At 48.4% G+C, this 16561-nt stretch overlaps 1 protein-coding gene across 1 annotated transcript in view; it reads right to left on the bottom strand.

Moving 5' to 3' along the window:
• SIM2 (SIM bHLH transcription factor 2) overlaps positions 1–16561 on the bottom strand; it is a 60787-nt gene that overhangs the window by 9613 nt on the left and 34613 nt on the right. The window contains exon 7 of the mRNA XM_060198696.1: positions 6233–6339. Coding sequence (XP_060054679.1) covers positions 6233–6339 — 107 coding nt within the window. The remainder of the gene's footprint in view (positions 1–6232; positions 6340–16561) is intronic.

Here is a 16561-nt window from a genome sequence, read left to right as displayed (position 1 = left end):
GGGGAGTCGCTTCCCAGGCGGTGAAGCGGGTCTGCAGGTGTCTCTCTTTCTCTCCCCTTCTCTGTCTTCTCCTCCTCTCTCCATTTCTCTCTGCCCGATGCAACAACGTTGACATCAATATCAACAACGATAATAACTACAACAATAAGACAACAAGGGCAACAAAAGGGAATAAATAAATAAATATTTTTTAAAGTTTTAAAAAAAAATACTGCATTTTATTCACTATGCCATATTCCAAGGCACTTAGCACTTTTATACAGATGCCTCTCTCTCACTCCTCTTACTCTCTCCCTTTCTTTCCTTCTCTCTCTCTCTTTTTCTTTCTTACTTTTTTATTTTTTGCCTGATGGGGTGTGGCTAGAGACTTGGCGGTGGCTGGAGGGGGGCTTGGAAGTGACTGCAGGACAGTTTCTTCTTGGGTCAAATAAAAATGTGGAATTAGAAAAGGCTGGTGATTACACTCTTGTAAACAGACTGTCTCTGGATGAGTTTCCGGGGACCAGTGAGTCTTGAGGGCAGAACTGACATCCAAGCCAGGTGTGCTGTCTGCAGGAAGGAATGGTGGTGGCAGCTTCCAGAAGCTTCTCTGTAGCTACATGCGGACTGTGTGTGGGAGGGGAGTGGATGCTATAGAGGGTGGGCTTCTAAAAGCCCAACGTCTAGGGGAGGAGACAGATAAGCCCTAAGGAGAAGCAAAGGAGACCACCCTCTGGCTTCCCTAGGAGGCTGTGTTTTGACCCACAACTCTGTTTGCAGACTCTTTGACTTTGAAATCCATCCCTCTTGGCATCCTGGGAACATGCACACAGACGCCCTCCGCCCTTATCTCCTATTTCTCGCCGCTATTACAACATTCCACCAGCCTGTCATCATCTTGAATGGGATCCCACAAATCTGGTTTACTGCTCTACCCGCACATACACACACACACCAGATAATTTCTGTGAGGCTCCAATTGGCAGACTCCACAGAGTGGGCCTTATCTCCCCCCCGCCCCCAACTCGGCTGTGATGAGGCTTAGAGACAGAGACCAAACAAACAGAGATGAGGGATTTTCCCTTTCTGCTCCGTGTCCTAGTCACCTTATCAGCACCAGCAGAAACTCTTAGTCATAACATTCTAGGGCGTGCTCCAGCTCTGTCATCCCTCATTAGAAGGCTCCAATGGCCCCAGACGAGTGGTTTCCTCAGGACCAAAGGAAGGGTCTTCTTAGGTGGAGGTGGCGCAAGGGGCAGGGAGGAAGCCCCCCCCAAATTGTAACCTCCTGAGGGTCGACAGCCTGCCCCCTCTCATGCGTGCTGGGTTCTCACAGCTGGGCTGTCTCCCTGGTCACCGCGGACAGTTCTCACCAAAGGTGACCCATCCTCATATGAGGGCCAGTGGCCAGTTTTTCAGGGAAAGTAGGTGTCCTCACCAGTTTGGGAGGAATTCCGTCTGGAGCCAGAGACAAATTTCTAAGCCACCCTCACAGAGGAGAGTCAGCCTCTGGGACCCCAGGACTTAGAACAGTACCCAGTGGGTTGGGTGGGTGGGATCTTAAACACCCAGGAAGTGGAGACTGTGCCACTCACTGGGAGCATGGTAGCTCCAGGAGAGGAAGACATAGCCAAGGGTTATCTGTATTAATTTGACCCCAAAGGAAGGGATATAGAAGGCCAAGTGTGTCCCCAAGTGGCACTGGGTAAGGGCAGGACCTCCCATCATGGGGGGGGGGTAGGTAGTGACTGTGGGGATAAGCCATGTGCTCCTTTGGGGACTGGGCCCCCTGGATGCTGTGCTGTCTCCCCATACACATGCCTGTATCCAGTCTGTACCCGAGTGAGACCTGTTGGTGGGTGAGGAGACACAGAAAGCCCAGGGGAAGAGAAAGAGAGACAGAGACAGAGAGAGAGAGAGAGAGAGAGCCGCCTCTGGGAGGAGTGTCCACTAGGCCTGCATTGTAGATGAAGCCAAAGTGACCTTGACCTTGGGAGATGGGCTGAGGCTCACCCAGAGGGTGTCCCAGGGCACAGAGCAGAGGGACAATGTGCACCTACCAGGACTGCTCCCAGGGATCAGGGTGACACTGTGCTTCCTAGGACGTGTGACTTCTTCTCTGTAGGGTAGTGCTGGGGAAGAGGCCCGGGGCCTCATGCTTGTGCCATGGTAATGAGTAGCTGTCCTGGCCTAGTATTCTAGCCTAGCCTATTCCCGTCCCGTCCCGTCCCGTCCCGTCCCGTCCCGTCCCGTCCCATCCCATCCCATTCCATTCTACTCCATTCCATCCCATTCTATCCCATCCCATCCTATGCCATCCGATTCCACTGTATCCTATTCTATTATATTCCATCCATTCCATTCCATTCCATTCCATTCCATTCCATTCCATTCCATTCCATTCCATTCCATTCCATTCCATCATACTACTATTACAGTACTACTGTAGTAATAGTAGTGTAGTAGTAGTAGTAGTAGTAGTAGTAGTAGTAGTGTAGTAGTAGTGTAGTAGTAGTAGTAGTGGTAGTGGTACTACTACTAGTAGTAGTGTAGTAGTAGTAGTAGTAGTAGTAGTGTAGTAGTAGTAGTAGTTAGTAGTAGTAGTGTAGTATTAGTAGTGTAGTAGTAGTGTAGTATTAGTAGTGTAGTAGTAGTAATTTAGTAGTAGTAGTATAGTATTAGTAGTTAGTAGTAGTAGTTAGTAGTAGTAGTGTAGTAGTAGTAATGTAGTAGTAGTAGTGTAGTAGTAGTAGTGTAGTAGTAATGTAGTAGTAGTAGTATAGTAGTAGTAGTTAGTAGTAGTAGTAGTTAGTAGTAGCAGTTAGTAGCAGTAATGTAGTAGTAGTAACGTAGTAGTAGTGTAGTAGTAGTAGTGTAGTAGTGTAGTAGTAGTAGTAGTGTAGTAGTGTAGTAGTGTAGTAGTAGTAGTAATGTAGTAGTAGTGTAGTAGTAGTGTAGTAGTAGTAATGTGGTAGTAGTGGTAGTAGTGTAGTGTAGTAGTGTAGTAGTGTAGTAGTAGTAATTTAGTAGCAGTAGTGTAGTAGTAGTAGTTAATAGTAGTAGTTAGTAGTAATAGTTAGTAGTAGTAGTTAGTAGTAGTAGTGTAGTAGTCGTCAGTAGTAGTCAGTAATAGTAGTAGTTAGTAGTAGTAGTTAGTAGTAGTAGTGTAGTAGTAGTAATGTAGTAGTAATGTAGTAGTAGTGTAGTAGTAGTAGTTAGTAGTAGTAGTGTAGTAGTAGTAATCAGTAGTAGTAGTAGTCAGTAGTAGTAGTAATGTAGTAGTAGTGTAGTAGAAGTAGTGTAGTAGTAGTATTAGTAGTGTAGTAGTGGTAGTAGTAGTCAGTAGTAGTAGTAGTAGTAGTAGTCAGTAGTAGTAGTTAGTAGTAGTAGTAGTAGTAGTCAGTAGTAGTAGTAGTCAGTAGTAGTAGTTAGTAGTAGTAGTCAGTAGTAGTAGTAGTCAGTAGTAGTAGTCAGTAGTAGTAGTAGTCAGTAGTAGTAGTTAGTAGTAGTAGTCAGTAGTAGTAGTAGTCATTAGTAGTAGTAGTAGTCAGTAGTAGTAGTAGTCAGTAGTAGTAGTTAGTAGTAGTAGTAGTCAGTAGTAGTAGTAGTAGTTAGTAGTAGTAGTAGTCAGTAGTAGTAGTAGTCAGTAGTAGTAGTAGTAGTAGTAGTAGTAGTAGTAGTAGTAGTAGTATTGAGGAAAGATGGACCCAGAGAGAGAGAGAGAGAGGAGAGACACGGGGAGGAGAGACACCACAGCACCACTGCTCCACCCTCCTGGAGCTCTCTGTGCTGCTCCCATGTGGTTCTGGGCTCTGGGTCTGGCCATAGTGAGGCAGCTTCAGGTGACTCAGAGGGCAGGGGCTGGACACTGGCTCAGTCACCAGCCACTTCCAGCCCAGAAGCTGGTCCCCCACTGCAGACTGGATGTTTTCCACATGCATCTCCTCTCTCCAGACCTCTGCTGGGTCCCTCCTGTGCTGGAGCCTGGTCACAAACTCCTGTGCCCCTCACCACATGTGCCCACAGCTGGCTGTGCTGGTGGCTATGTGGTGGTGACTCAGAGTGATGTCTTAAAGCCCTGTTCTCCCACATAATGCTGGAACTCCACAACACACAGACGTCCACACACACAGACGTGCACACACACAGACGCACACACAGAGACACACACACACAGACGTGCACACACACAGACATGCACACACATAGACGTGCACACACACAGACGTGCACACACACAGACGTGCACACACACAGAGACGTGCACACACAGAGACGTGCACACACATAGACGTGCACACACACAGACGTGCACACACACAGACGCACACACAGAGACACACACACAGACGTGCACACACACAGACGTGCACACACACAGATGTGCGCACACACACACACACACATAGACGTACACACACACACACACACACACACACACACACACACACTTAAGCCTTTCTGTACAGTGGTCTTGCTCCCAGAATTTGGGCCAGTGTTCCCTTTCTCATCTGGGCTGGCGGGGTCCACTGTATAGGGTGCATCCCTGGAGAGGGGGGCCCTGACCTGCCTTGGGCGATATGGATACCACGGTGTTTTTGGATTGTGGTGTCCACAAAAAGGCTGTCCGAGAGGCAAGGAAATAGATTACCCTGGGACCTGGGAAATAGGGACCCCGGTACTGTATGTGAGCACCCTGCACAGCACCCAGGGAGCCCATGGAGGGTGGGCAGGGCTGTGGGGTCTCTCCTCTCTCAGCACCCTGCACAGCACTCAGGGAGCCCATGGAGGGTGGGCATGGCTGTGGGGTCTCTCCTCTCTCAGCACCAGGCACAGCACCCAGGGAGCCCATGGAGGGTGGGCAGGGCTGTGGGGTCTCTCCTCTCTCAGCACCAGGCACAGCACCCAGGGAGCCCATGGAGGGTGGGCAGGGCTGTGGGGTCTCTCCTCTCTCAACACCAGGCACAGCACCCAGGGAGCTGCACAGAGGGTGGGGCTGGGCTGTGGGGTCTCTCCTCTCTCATCACCCTGCACAGCACCCAGGGAGCCTCATGGAGGGTGGGCAGGGCTGTGGGGTGTCTCCTCTCTCAGCACCCTGCACAGCACCCAGGGAGCCCATGGAGGGTGGGCAGGGCTATGGGGTCTCTCCTCTCTCAGCACCCTGCACAGCACCCAGGGAGCCCATGGAGGGTGGACAGGGCTGTGGGGTGTCTCCTCTCTCAGCACTCTGCACAGCACCCAGGGAGCCCATGGAGGGTGGGCAGGGCTGTGGGGTCTCTCCTCTCTCAGCACCATGCTAAGCACCCAGGGAGCCCCATGGAGGGTGGGCAGGGCTGTGGGGTCTCTCCTCTCTCAGCACCCTGCACAGCACCCAGGGAGCCTCATGGAGGGTGGGCAGGGCTGTGGGGGTCTCTCTCAGCACCCTGCACAGCACCCAGGGAGCCCCATGGAGGGTGGGCAGGGCTGTGGGGTCTCTCCTCTCTCAGCACCCTGAACAGCACCCAGGGAGCCCATGGAGGGTGGGCAGGGCTGTGGGGTCTCTCTCAGCACCCTGCACAGCACCCAGGGAGCCCATGGAGGGTGGGCAGGGCTGTGGGGTCTCTCCTCTCTCAGCACCATGCTTAGCACCCAGGGAGCCCATGGAGGGTGGGCAGGGCTGTGGGGTCTCTCCTCTCTCAGCACCCTGCACAGCACCCAGGGAGCCCATGGAGGGTGGGCAGGGCTTTGGGATCTCTCCTCTATTCTGTCTCTTTCTCTCTGAAATAAAAGGAATGAAAAAAATAAACCAGTCCAGCAAGTGATGGAACTATGTATGTTTGAAGTCCTGATGCCACCAAAAAAAAAAAGTCTTTCCAGAGAAGACAGCTCAACACACTTTAGTGCATGTGAAACCCTCCCAAACCACCTCCACCCACACGTCCAACTCTGAGTGTCTGCTCTGCCCACGCCATCCCCCCACTTCCTGGGGGCCTGGATTCTTCTTCTCTTGGCATCTGACAGCAGGAGGCAAGGCCGGAAGCTGTCTCCCCCTTGCCGTGTGACTGTGGACTTGTGTCTTAACCTCTCTGAACCTCAGCACCTCTCTGAACTCACCGTCGACAACCCAGGAAGCTCACCCACATATGCATCATGAACCCCAACTGGCACCAGGGGAGCTTGGAGTTGGGAAGCACTGTCCTATGTGTGCTGGGTGGACCTGTGCCACCCCCACCAAAGGCCCCACCCCACCCCACCTGGCTGGGCATGGACTCACGGAGGTGGTGGGCGTAGCGAAGGTGGAACACGTCACAGCCGTGTACGTGGTGGTACAGGGTCTTCTCGATCAGGTCCTGGGGCTCATACCCGGTCAGCTCGGTCACCCTGGTGAGGGGGGATGGGGACACAGTGGCTCTGGGAGCTTGCTTTCCTGTCCAGATCACACTGGCTTTGCTGCCAAGTCATCAAGCACTGACTGGATGGGAGTGGGGTGTTGGCTTTGGACAGGGGCAGTGATCTGGGTTACAAGAAGCAAGTCTTTGAACAGCTGGGCTGCCCAGGGAGGGTGGAGAGCACTCCTCCCCCCTCCGCCACCTCCCCCAATGTGGGAATGTTCTGGAGACACTGGGTGTGGGGGAGGGGGGAGGCTTGAGATGGCTTAAGGTGTCCTTGTTCACCATGGAGATGAACTCGGAAAAGGCACCAACAACCTCAGTAGGGGAAGGATAGAAACAGGCTGGGGAATGGATCCACCTGCCAACACCCACTTCAGCAGAGAAGCAATTACAAAAGCACCTTCTGCACCCCATAAATGATTTTGACCCAGACTTCCAGGGAGGGAGAGTAGGGAAAGATGACCAGAGGGCTCTGGACCCCAGTTCTACCCAGACCCAAAATGTTTGTCACTGGGAACCTTTTTTAAAAAAAATACTTATTTATTTATCACCATTTGCTGTCCTTGTTGTTTTATTGTTGTCGTTGTTGGATAGGACAGAGAGAAATGGAGAGAGGAGGGGAAGACAGAGAGGGGGAGAGAAAGATAGGCACCCGCAGACCTGCTTCACTGCCTGTGAAGTGACCCCCCTGCAGGTGGAGAGCTGGGGGCTCGAACCAGGATCTTTATGCTGGTCCTTGCGCTTGGTGCCACGTGCATTTAACCCGCTGCACTACCTCCCGACTCCTGGAATCTTTGTTTTTATACCATTGTTGAAAGGGAAACAAATCTGGGAAAACACCAGAGGAAGCCAGGTCTGATTTCTCTTATCTGAGAGAGAAGGGGCGGGGGGGGGGGGGACATTAGGAAGTAGGAAGAGGTGTAGGTGTGACTAAAAAAAGAAGGCAGGATAGTAGCAAAAATGGGCAAAAATAGATAGATCAACAGTTAGATATCAACCTCTATCTGTGACCTTGGGAGAATTACTGCGGTATCTGCAGAGGAGGGATGAAGACTGGTGATGGGAATGACAGGGAGTTATGCCCCTATTATCTGATAATTTTGTAAATCAATATTGAATAATAAATAAATAAGAAAGAAAAGAAAAAACAAGCAACAGAGAAACCAAGGAACACACACAAAGAGAAAGAGATGGTATGGACAGACACACAGCACTTCTCAGCGGAGAAAAACAGTTCAAAGCTGCCAGGAGTCCCTGCCAGCCCCAGTTGGGGGAAAAGGCTGGCTGTCACCCCAGAGAAAAGAAACAAGTGCTGGAGAGAGAGGGGGTGTCCATAAACTGTTGGGGACACAGAGACTGAGGTGGTCACTATACAAAGCAGGCTGGTGAGGCCTTCAGAAAAAAATGACAAATACTCTCCCTACAAAACTTAGATGGAAAAAGAGTTCAGCTGACATCTTCCTCTGAGTGTTTGATATTTTCTGGTCTAACACCCAAGTCTTTGATCCATTTGGAATTTAGTTTCTTTTTTTTTTAATTATTTATTTATTTATTTTAACTTTCCCCCTTTTGTTGCCCTTGTTGTTTATTGTAATTGTTGTTGTTGCTGTCATTGTTGTTGGATAGGACAGAGAGAAATGGAGAGAGGAGAGGAAGAGAGAGAGGGGGAGAGAAAGATAGACACCTGCAGACCTGCTTCACCGCCTGTGAAGCGACTCCCCTGCAGGTGGGGAGCTGGGGGTTTGAACTGGGATCCTTACGGTGGTCCTTGCACTTTGCACCACGTGCACTTAAACCTGCTGCTTCACTGCCTGGCTCCTGAATTTAGTTTCTTAATTTTGTTTTTATTTATTTATTATTGGATAGAGACAGAGAGAAATTGAGAGGGGAGAGGGTGGTAGAGAGACAGAGAGACAGACGTCTGCATCCCTGCTTCACCACTCCTGAAGCTTCTCCACTGCGAGTGAGGATGGGGGATTGAACTTGCATCCTTGTACCCTATAATGTGAGCATTTATCCAGGTGTGCTACCCTCTGGCCCCTGGAGTTGGCTTTTGTATGTGGTGAAATGTAGTTACTTCATTTTCATTCTTCTTCATGTTGTAACCCAATTTTCCCAACACCATTTATTGAAGAGACTGTCCTTTTCCCATTTAATAGTTTAAGCCCCCTTGTCAAAAACGAAATGTAATTCCTCTCCTGGGGATACATCCTAAGGAACCAAACATACCCATCCAAAAAGATCTGTGTACACCTATGTTCACAGCAGCACAATCTGTAATAGCCATAATAAAATAAAATAGGGGCCCAGGTGGTGGTTAACCTAGTTAAGCACAAGGACATGTATAAGGATCCTGGTTCGAGCCCCTGGTTCCCCACCTGCGGGGGGGGGGGTCGCTTTACAAGTGATGAAGCAGGTCTGCAGGTCTGTCTTTCTCTTCCCCCTCTGTCTTTCCCATCTCTCTCAATTTCTCTCTGTCCTGTCCAACAACAGCAGCAGCAGCAACAACAACAATAATAACAGTAACAGCAACAACAACAATGGAAAAAATAAAGCTGCCAGGAGCAGTGGATTCATGGTGCAGGCACCGAGCCCCCAGCAATAACCCTTGAGGCAACAATAAAAAAATAATAATAAAGTAAAAAGTAAAATAAAATAAAATAAAATTGGGAAGTCGGGCAGTAGCGCAGTGGGTTAAGTGCACATGGTGCAAAGCGCAAAGACCGGCATAAGGATCCCAGTTCGAGCCCCCAGCTCCCCACCTGCAAGGGAGTTGCTTCACAGGCAGCAAAGCAGGTGTCTATCTTTCTCTCTCCGCCTCTGTCTTCCCCTCCTCTCTCCATTTCTCTCTGACCTATCCAACAACAACGACATCAATAACAACAATAATAACTACAACTATAAAACAATAAGGACAACAAAAGGGAATTAATATAATATAATATAATATAATATAATATAATATAATATAATATAATATAATATAATATAATATAATAATATATAAAAATAGAGTAAAATTGCTGCCCAGAAGGTGGCTACACCCACAGGAGAACGTCTGCTTGGGAAGCATGAGGTCCTGAGTTCGATTCCTGGCATCCCATGTGCCAGAGTGAGGCTCTGGCTCCCTCTCTCTCCCTCTCTCTCATCAATCAATCTATCTATCACTTTTAAAATAATGAAAAGCCTGGCATTTTCAACATCTTAGATGGAACTGGAGGTGATGATTCTGAGTGGAATAAGCCAGATCCAGAGAGACAGACGCTGGATCAGCTCACTCATATGTGGTCCGTGGGGAGAGCCAGACAGAGGAATGAAATGAAACAGTAATGAACTGTCGGTTTGGAAGAGCAATTCGCAGTTAGCAGAAGAGAAGGGGCCCTGAGGAGTGTGGGAGACTCAGGGCAAACAGGACACACATGTTGGTTTCTCCATGGTGTCCACCTGAAGTCTGTATCCTGTAGCTATTTACTTTTCAAAAAACACCTTTTTAAATATCTTAGCTGACGTATTTATTTTTGGAGAAACAGTGAGAAATTGAGTGGAAGGGGGTACACAGAAAGGGAGAGAGACAGAGAGACACCTGCAGACCAGACCTGGCTTCACCACTCATGAAGCTTCCCCACTGCAGGTGGGGAACAGGGGCTCGAACTCAGGTCCTTGTGCCCGGTAACGTGTGTGCTCAACCAGGTGTGCTACCACCTGGCCCCCTCTATCATGGTATTATGCAAAAAAAAATGATTATTATTTTTTAATAAAAAGACTCAATTTAATTTGATACTGATATTGGGGGGGAAAGCTGTCAGCCAGGAGGAGAAAAAATATATCCACTTTGGGGGGGCTGTGGGAGGGTCCATCTTGTGTGAACTTTTTTCTGTATTGGAGGATTAATGGTTTATAGTTGACAGTAAAATACAGTCGTTGGTACCTGTGTAACATTTCCCGGTTTTCCACATAACACTAACCCCCACTAGGTCCTCCTCTGCCATCGTGTTCCAGGACCTGAACCCTCCCCCACCCCAGAGTCCTTTACTTTGGTGCACCACACTGACTCCCAGTCCACATTCTGCTTTGTGTTTTCCTTGTTGTTTGGGTACAAGGTGCTCTCGTTGAGGCTGATGGCTGCAGGGTGTCCAGGTGTCCAGGTGTCCAGACAGCAGCTGGCTCCCCCTTGGATTGTGGTTTCGCATCATCCTGACCCTTTTTGACAAGGCAGCGAGGAATGAGCCCACGACCTCACACATGGACAATACTGAGTGGTCTCCTCACCTCTGTTTTAGATTCTTTAGAATGGGGTGGGGGAGAAAAGAAGGAGAAGGTAGACGAGGAGAAGGAAGAGGAGGAGGAGGAGGAGGAGGAGAAGGTAGCTGTGTGGTGAAGTGCACGTATTACCATTCACAAGGACCCAGATTCAAGCTCCTGACCCCACCTGCAGGGGTAAAGCTTCATGAGTGGTGAGGTATTGCTGCAGGTGTCTCTGTTTCTCTCTCCTTCTCTATCTCCCTCTCGATTTCTCTCTCTGGTCTATCAAATAGTAAAGTTTAAAAAACAATAAAAATATATGTTTTTTTAAAAAGAAACATGTTTTAAAAAAAAAGAGGGGAAGAAAAAAGGACAAGGAGGAGGTAGAGGGAGAGAAAGATAGAGAGAGAGAGAAGACTAGGAGGGGAAGGGGCTCCAGAGAGGGAGAGAGTCACAGCATTTATCAGCCATGGAGGTCGCCCAGGGCCTCCATGGTTCTCTCGTGTGGTGCTGAGGCTTGAACCCAGGATCCTAGCACAGAAAGGCTTGTGCTCTACTGGTGAGCTATGAACGGGCACCCTCCTGCCATTCAACTTTCTTTTTTTTTTTAATATTTTTTTATTATTTATTCCCTTTTGTTGCCCTTGTTGTTTTATTGTTGTAGTCATCATTGATGTCGTTGTTGGATAGAACAGAGAGAAATGGAGAGAGGAGGGGAAGACAGAGAGGGGGAGAGAAAGACAGACACCTGCAGACTTGCTTCACTGCCTGTGAAGCGACTCCAATGCAGGTGGGGAGCTGGGGGCTTGAACTGGGATCCTTATGCCAGTCCTTGCGCGTTGCGCCACCTGCACTTAACCCACTGCCCTACAGCCTGACTCCCGCCATTCAACTTTCTATGCTACTTTTTGTCTCAGCAAATCTATCTGTTCTAGATAGTACATCATATACACATACACATACACATACACATACACATACACATACATATACATGAATGCTTTATTTAGGGCACCAGGAGGAAGCTCACCCAGTAGAGTGCACACATTACAGTGTACAGAGCCACAAGTTCAAGCCCCTGGTCCCCACCTGTGGAGGGGAAGCTGCACCAGCGAGCAGTGGAGCACCCAATCTGGTCTCCTACGCCTACACTGAACTTCTCTGTTCCAGACTCTTGGAAACAGAGTTGGCAGTCAGCTGAGGTGAAGAACAAACACCTCATCACAGACCCCTGCAAGCGTCAACCCGGCTCTGACCTAGCACGTTATGATCGGGCCCTCCTCAATCGCTATCGAACAGGCCATGGCCGGTGCGCCGCTATGTTCCATCGCTGGGGAGCCAGAGACGACCCGAACTGCCCCTGCGGCTCCAGACAATGACCCACATAGTCAACGACTGCCACCTCTCCAGATTCAAAGGAGGTCTCGAAACTTTACATCAGGCTCAACCTGATGCTGTTGACTGGCTACGGAAGAAGGGCAAATGCTAGAAGAAGAAGAAGTGGAGCAGTGCTGCAGGTGTCTCTCTGTTTCTATCGGTCTCTCACCCTCTATCAAAAAACATGACCACCATATTTTTTTGTATTGCACCAAAGTCAAGGTCTGGGAGGTGGGAGGGGGCTTTCAGGTCCTGGTGCACAATGGCGGAAGAGGAGCTAGGCTGGGGGTGAGAAGAGTTTCCAGAAAACTGAGAAATCTTACACATGTACCAACAACTGTATTTATTATAAACCAACAATCGTCCCAATAAAAAATATATAAAAATATGACCAATGGGAGCAGTGAATTCTGCAAGCACTGAGCCCCAGTGATAAACTTTGGTAGCAATTGTTTCTTTAAATTAAAAATAATTTAAAATATATTTTTCTTTTAAAATATATTATTTATTTATTTGGTAGAGATAGAAATTGAGGCAGAAGAGAGTCATAGGGAGAGAGAGAGAGAGACAGACAGACAGACAGACAGACAGACACCTGCAGCCCTGCTTCACTGCTTGTGAAACTTCCCCCTGCAGGTGAGGAGCAGGAATTTGAACCCGGGACTTTGCACATGGTAACTTGTGTGCTCAAGCAGGTGTGCTGCCACCTGTTCCCTGAAACCAATTTGGAGTTGTTGAGCAGTGAACACATCTAGTCCCCCTGTCCCCCTCAACATCACCACCAGAAAGAAAGCCAGGCTTCTAGCCCACTGAGGAAAGATAGAAACAGTCTGGGGCGGTGTTACTACCTGCCAATGTCCATGTCCAGTGGAGAAGCAATTACAGAAGATTCCCACCTTCTCATAAAGAATTTTGGTCCATAACCCCAAAGAGAGAGAACTGTTAGGGGAAGATGACCAGAGGGCTCTGAATCTCAATTCCATCAGGACCCAGAGAGAGAAGAGGAAAAAAAGGAGATTCAAAGCAGTAACAGGTGTAGTTGTGACGTAGAAAGAGGAGGGAGGACCATAGAAAAAATGGGCAAATATACATAAATATAGATAGTTATAGAAATAACAGTCAAGGGGGCAGGGCGGTAGCACAGCAGGTTAAGCGTGCGTGGCACAAAGCGCAAGGACCCGGTGTAAGGACCCCAGTTTGAGCCCCTGGCTCCCCACCTGCAGGGGAGTCGCTTCACAGGCGGTGAAGCAGGTCTGCAGGTGTCTGTCTTTCTCTCCCCCTCTGTCTTCCCCTCCTCTCTCCATTTCTTTCTGTCCTATCCAACAATGACATCATCAATAACAACAACAATAACTACAACAACAATAAAAAAACAAGGGCAACAAAATGGAAAATAAATAAATAAATAAAAATTTTAAAAGGGAAAACAAACAAACAAACAAACAAATAAAAGAAATGATAGTCAACCCATATCTGTGACCTTGGGAGAACCACTGCAGTTTCCATTGGAGGGAATGGGGGCACAGAACTCTGGTTGTGGGAACAGTGTGGAATTACACCCCTCACATCATCTCATAGTTTTGTAAATCAATATTGTCAATAATAAAATTCAAAAGACATATATATATATATACATATATATATATATATATATATATATATATATATATATATATAGAGAGAGAGAGAGAGAGAGAGAGAGAGAGAGAAAGAAAGAAAGAAAATAAACAAGCCAGGCTTTGTTCTGGGAGGGAATGGAAGAGGCTTAGCAGACACCTGGATGCAGAGTGCCAGGCCCTGGGCCCCAAGTGTGTGAACAAGCAGAAGCAAATGGACCCAGTTTACCACCAGGGGAAATGCCAGGGCAGGGGGTGGGTGGGTGCTGGCAGCACGCCCTCACTGTTCCCCCCAAACTCTGGTGTCTGGCGGCCTTCTGGAAGGGCTGCCAAACCCCAAATAGTGCCAAGCCCATCCAGGCTCAGCCAGAGCACCGGCTATAGTTTCAACCAGAATCGCCACAAAACCTCGTGGCCCAAACCTGGGGTGACCCTGAGTTCAGCTGTGCCTGGGGTCCCTTGGGGTGGGGCTGGCTGGGCAGCAGGACAAGGCCTGGCGGTACCCCCTGGGACTTTGGGTGTGGTGGCTGACGTCTGTCACCCTGCCCGACCCTTTGTTGGTTGTCCTGTCCTCAGCCTGTGGCCTCAGACCAAAGGGAGAGAAATTCTCCAGGAACTATTAAGCAGAAACAGCGTTACAAAAACAAACAACAATTTTTTTTTACTATGTTTCTTGTTAAAAGATGTATTTTTGAATCTGTTAAGAGACAGATTGATTCATTAACGAGAGTCAGGAAGAGAGAGAGTACCACAGTGTCCCAGTGCAGTAATGACCAGGGACTCGAACCCAGGTCCTTGCTCATGGTGACACGCTGGTCTGCAGTTTTCACTTATGCTGGAGTAGATTCTATTTTATATATATTATATATTCTATTCTATTTATTTATTTTCTCTTTTGTTATCCTTGTTGTTTTCATTGCTGTTGTAGTTATCATTGTTATTGATGTCGTCATCGTTAGATAGGACAGAGAGAAATGGAGAGAGGAGGGGAAGACAGAGGGGGAGAGAAAGACAGACACCTGCAGACCTGCTTCACCGCCTGTGAAGCGACTCCCCTGCAGGTGGGGAGCTGGGGGCTCGAACCTGGATCCTTGCTGGTCCTTGTGCTTTGTGCCACGTGCGCTTAACCCGCTGTGCCACCGCCAGACTCCCCTAGATTCTATTTTAGTAGATATCAGGGATGGATTAGCCATATATTTATGAGGCTCATCCCGCGCTGCAGCTCCTGCCCTGTGCATAGGAGCACAGTATCAGTGGGCACGTGCCTTTCTCCAGGAAGCCCTGCCCTACACACCAGGCCCTCACAGGGAAGATGTGGGAACTCTGGTGATCCTCTTGGGGAAGGGGGAGGGCGGGCACACAGAACCTTGGTGGTGGGTGTGGTGTGGGACTAGACCCTGTCATCTCACAATCCTCAACCTGCTATTAATCACAAACAAATAACTAAGAAGAAAATAAAAGAATTCAAAAAAATTAAATGTGGCAATTCCAGCAGCTGAGTGGACCCTGTGTCTCCATATCTCTCTCTCTCTCTTAAATAAAGAGTTAATTAAATTAAATTAATTAATTTATTTTGCCTCCAGGATTACCACTGGGGCTCGGTGCCTGCACTTCACATCCACTGCTCCTGGTGGCTATTTTTCCCATTTTGTTGCCCATGTTGTGGTTGTTATTGTTATTATAGCTGTTGTTGTTGTTGGATAGGACAGGGAGAAATGGAGAGAGGATGGGAAGACAGAGAGGAGGAAAGAAAGACAGATACCTGCAGATCTGCTCCACCACATGTGAAGCGACTCCCCTGCAGATGGGGAGCTGGGGGCTTAAACCAGGACCCTTATGCTGGTCCTTGAGCTTTGTGCCATGTGCTCTTAATCCGCTGCACTACCACCGAGTTCCTCCTTTCTTTTTTTTTTTAAACACACAAAAATAAATGATCTCATTGCATCAGAAATCAATTCAAAATCAAACATCAGGGGGTTGGGCAGTAGCACAGTGTGTTAAGCCCACATGGTGTGAAGCACAAGGATGGGCAGAAGGATCCAGGTTCAATCCCTGGGCTCCCTACCTGCAAGGGGGTCTCTTCACAAGTGGTGAATCAGGTCTACAGGTATCTATCATTCTTTTCCCCTGTCTTCTTCTCCTCTCTCTGTCCTATCCAACAGCAATAATAATAATAATAAAAACAAGGGCAGCAAAATGGAAAAAATGGCCTACAGGAGCAGTGGATTTGTAGTGCAGGCACCGAGCTCCAGTGATAACCGTGGAAGCAAAATAAAATAAAATAAAAATCAACTTCCGGAGGCGAGGCTATGGAGAAGCAGCAGCTGTGTTTCTCTCCTCTCCTCTCCTCTCCTCTCCTGGGTCAACTAGGAAAACCAAAAGAGACCACCTGGGACCACAACAAGGCAGAATGAGAACGACTTCAGAAAGCCACCAACTCACTGGTGAGTGCAAACACGTGTGGCTTGTGGACAGAGAGGCGCCTAGGGAGAGATTAAGTGGCTGGTAACAGTCCTGCAGTTTACCAGTTGAGACACCACCTCCAGTCTGTTTCACCAACAAAAAGATGCTGAAGGGAGGAAAGGACTCCCCTGAGACTCACCAAATGCAACTGTGAATCTTTATTGCTGCTGCCCTCAGAATCTGGAGCAGTGGCAGGGAGGCTCTGGGCTGACACCAGGGGACAGAGAACTAACCAGGAAACTCAGGAGAAGATCTCTACCTCGGTGGCCTAGCAGTGGGGCTGTGAGAGTCCCTTTGCATAACCACAGGATTATCTCTGCCACACCCTGCTTTATCTCTAGGTCATGAGTCAGTGATTAAGCTAAAAGCCTACTTATAGTTTAAAAGCCCTCAGGCTCCCATAGCCTACAGGGAAGAAAAAGAACAAAAGAGGCTTTTAAGCCACTGAGCTCCAACTCAGGGATTAAAATAATATTGAAACAACTATCAATTTTCACAACTGTGAACCCTTTA

The sequence above is a fragment of the Erinaceus europaeus genome, chromosome 9, assembly GCF_950295315.1.
Source record: "Erinaceus europaeus chromosome 9, mEriEur2.1, whole genome shotgun sequence".
In the NCBI taxonomy this organism is placed as follows: Eukaryota; Metazoa; Chordata; class Mammalia; order Eulipotyphla; family Erinaceidae; genus Erinaceus; species Erinaceus europaeus.
The sequence above is the reverse complement of the archived record's forward strand: the minus strand, read 5'-3'. Positions and strand labels throughout refer to the sequence as shown.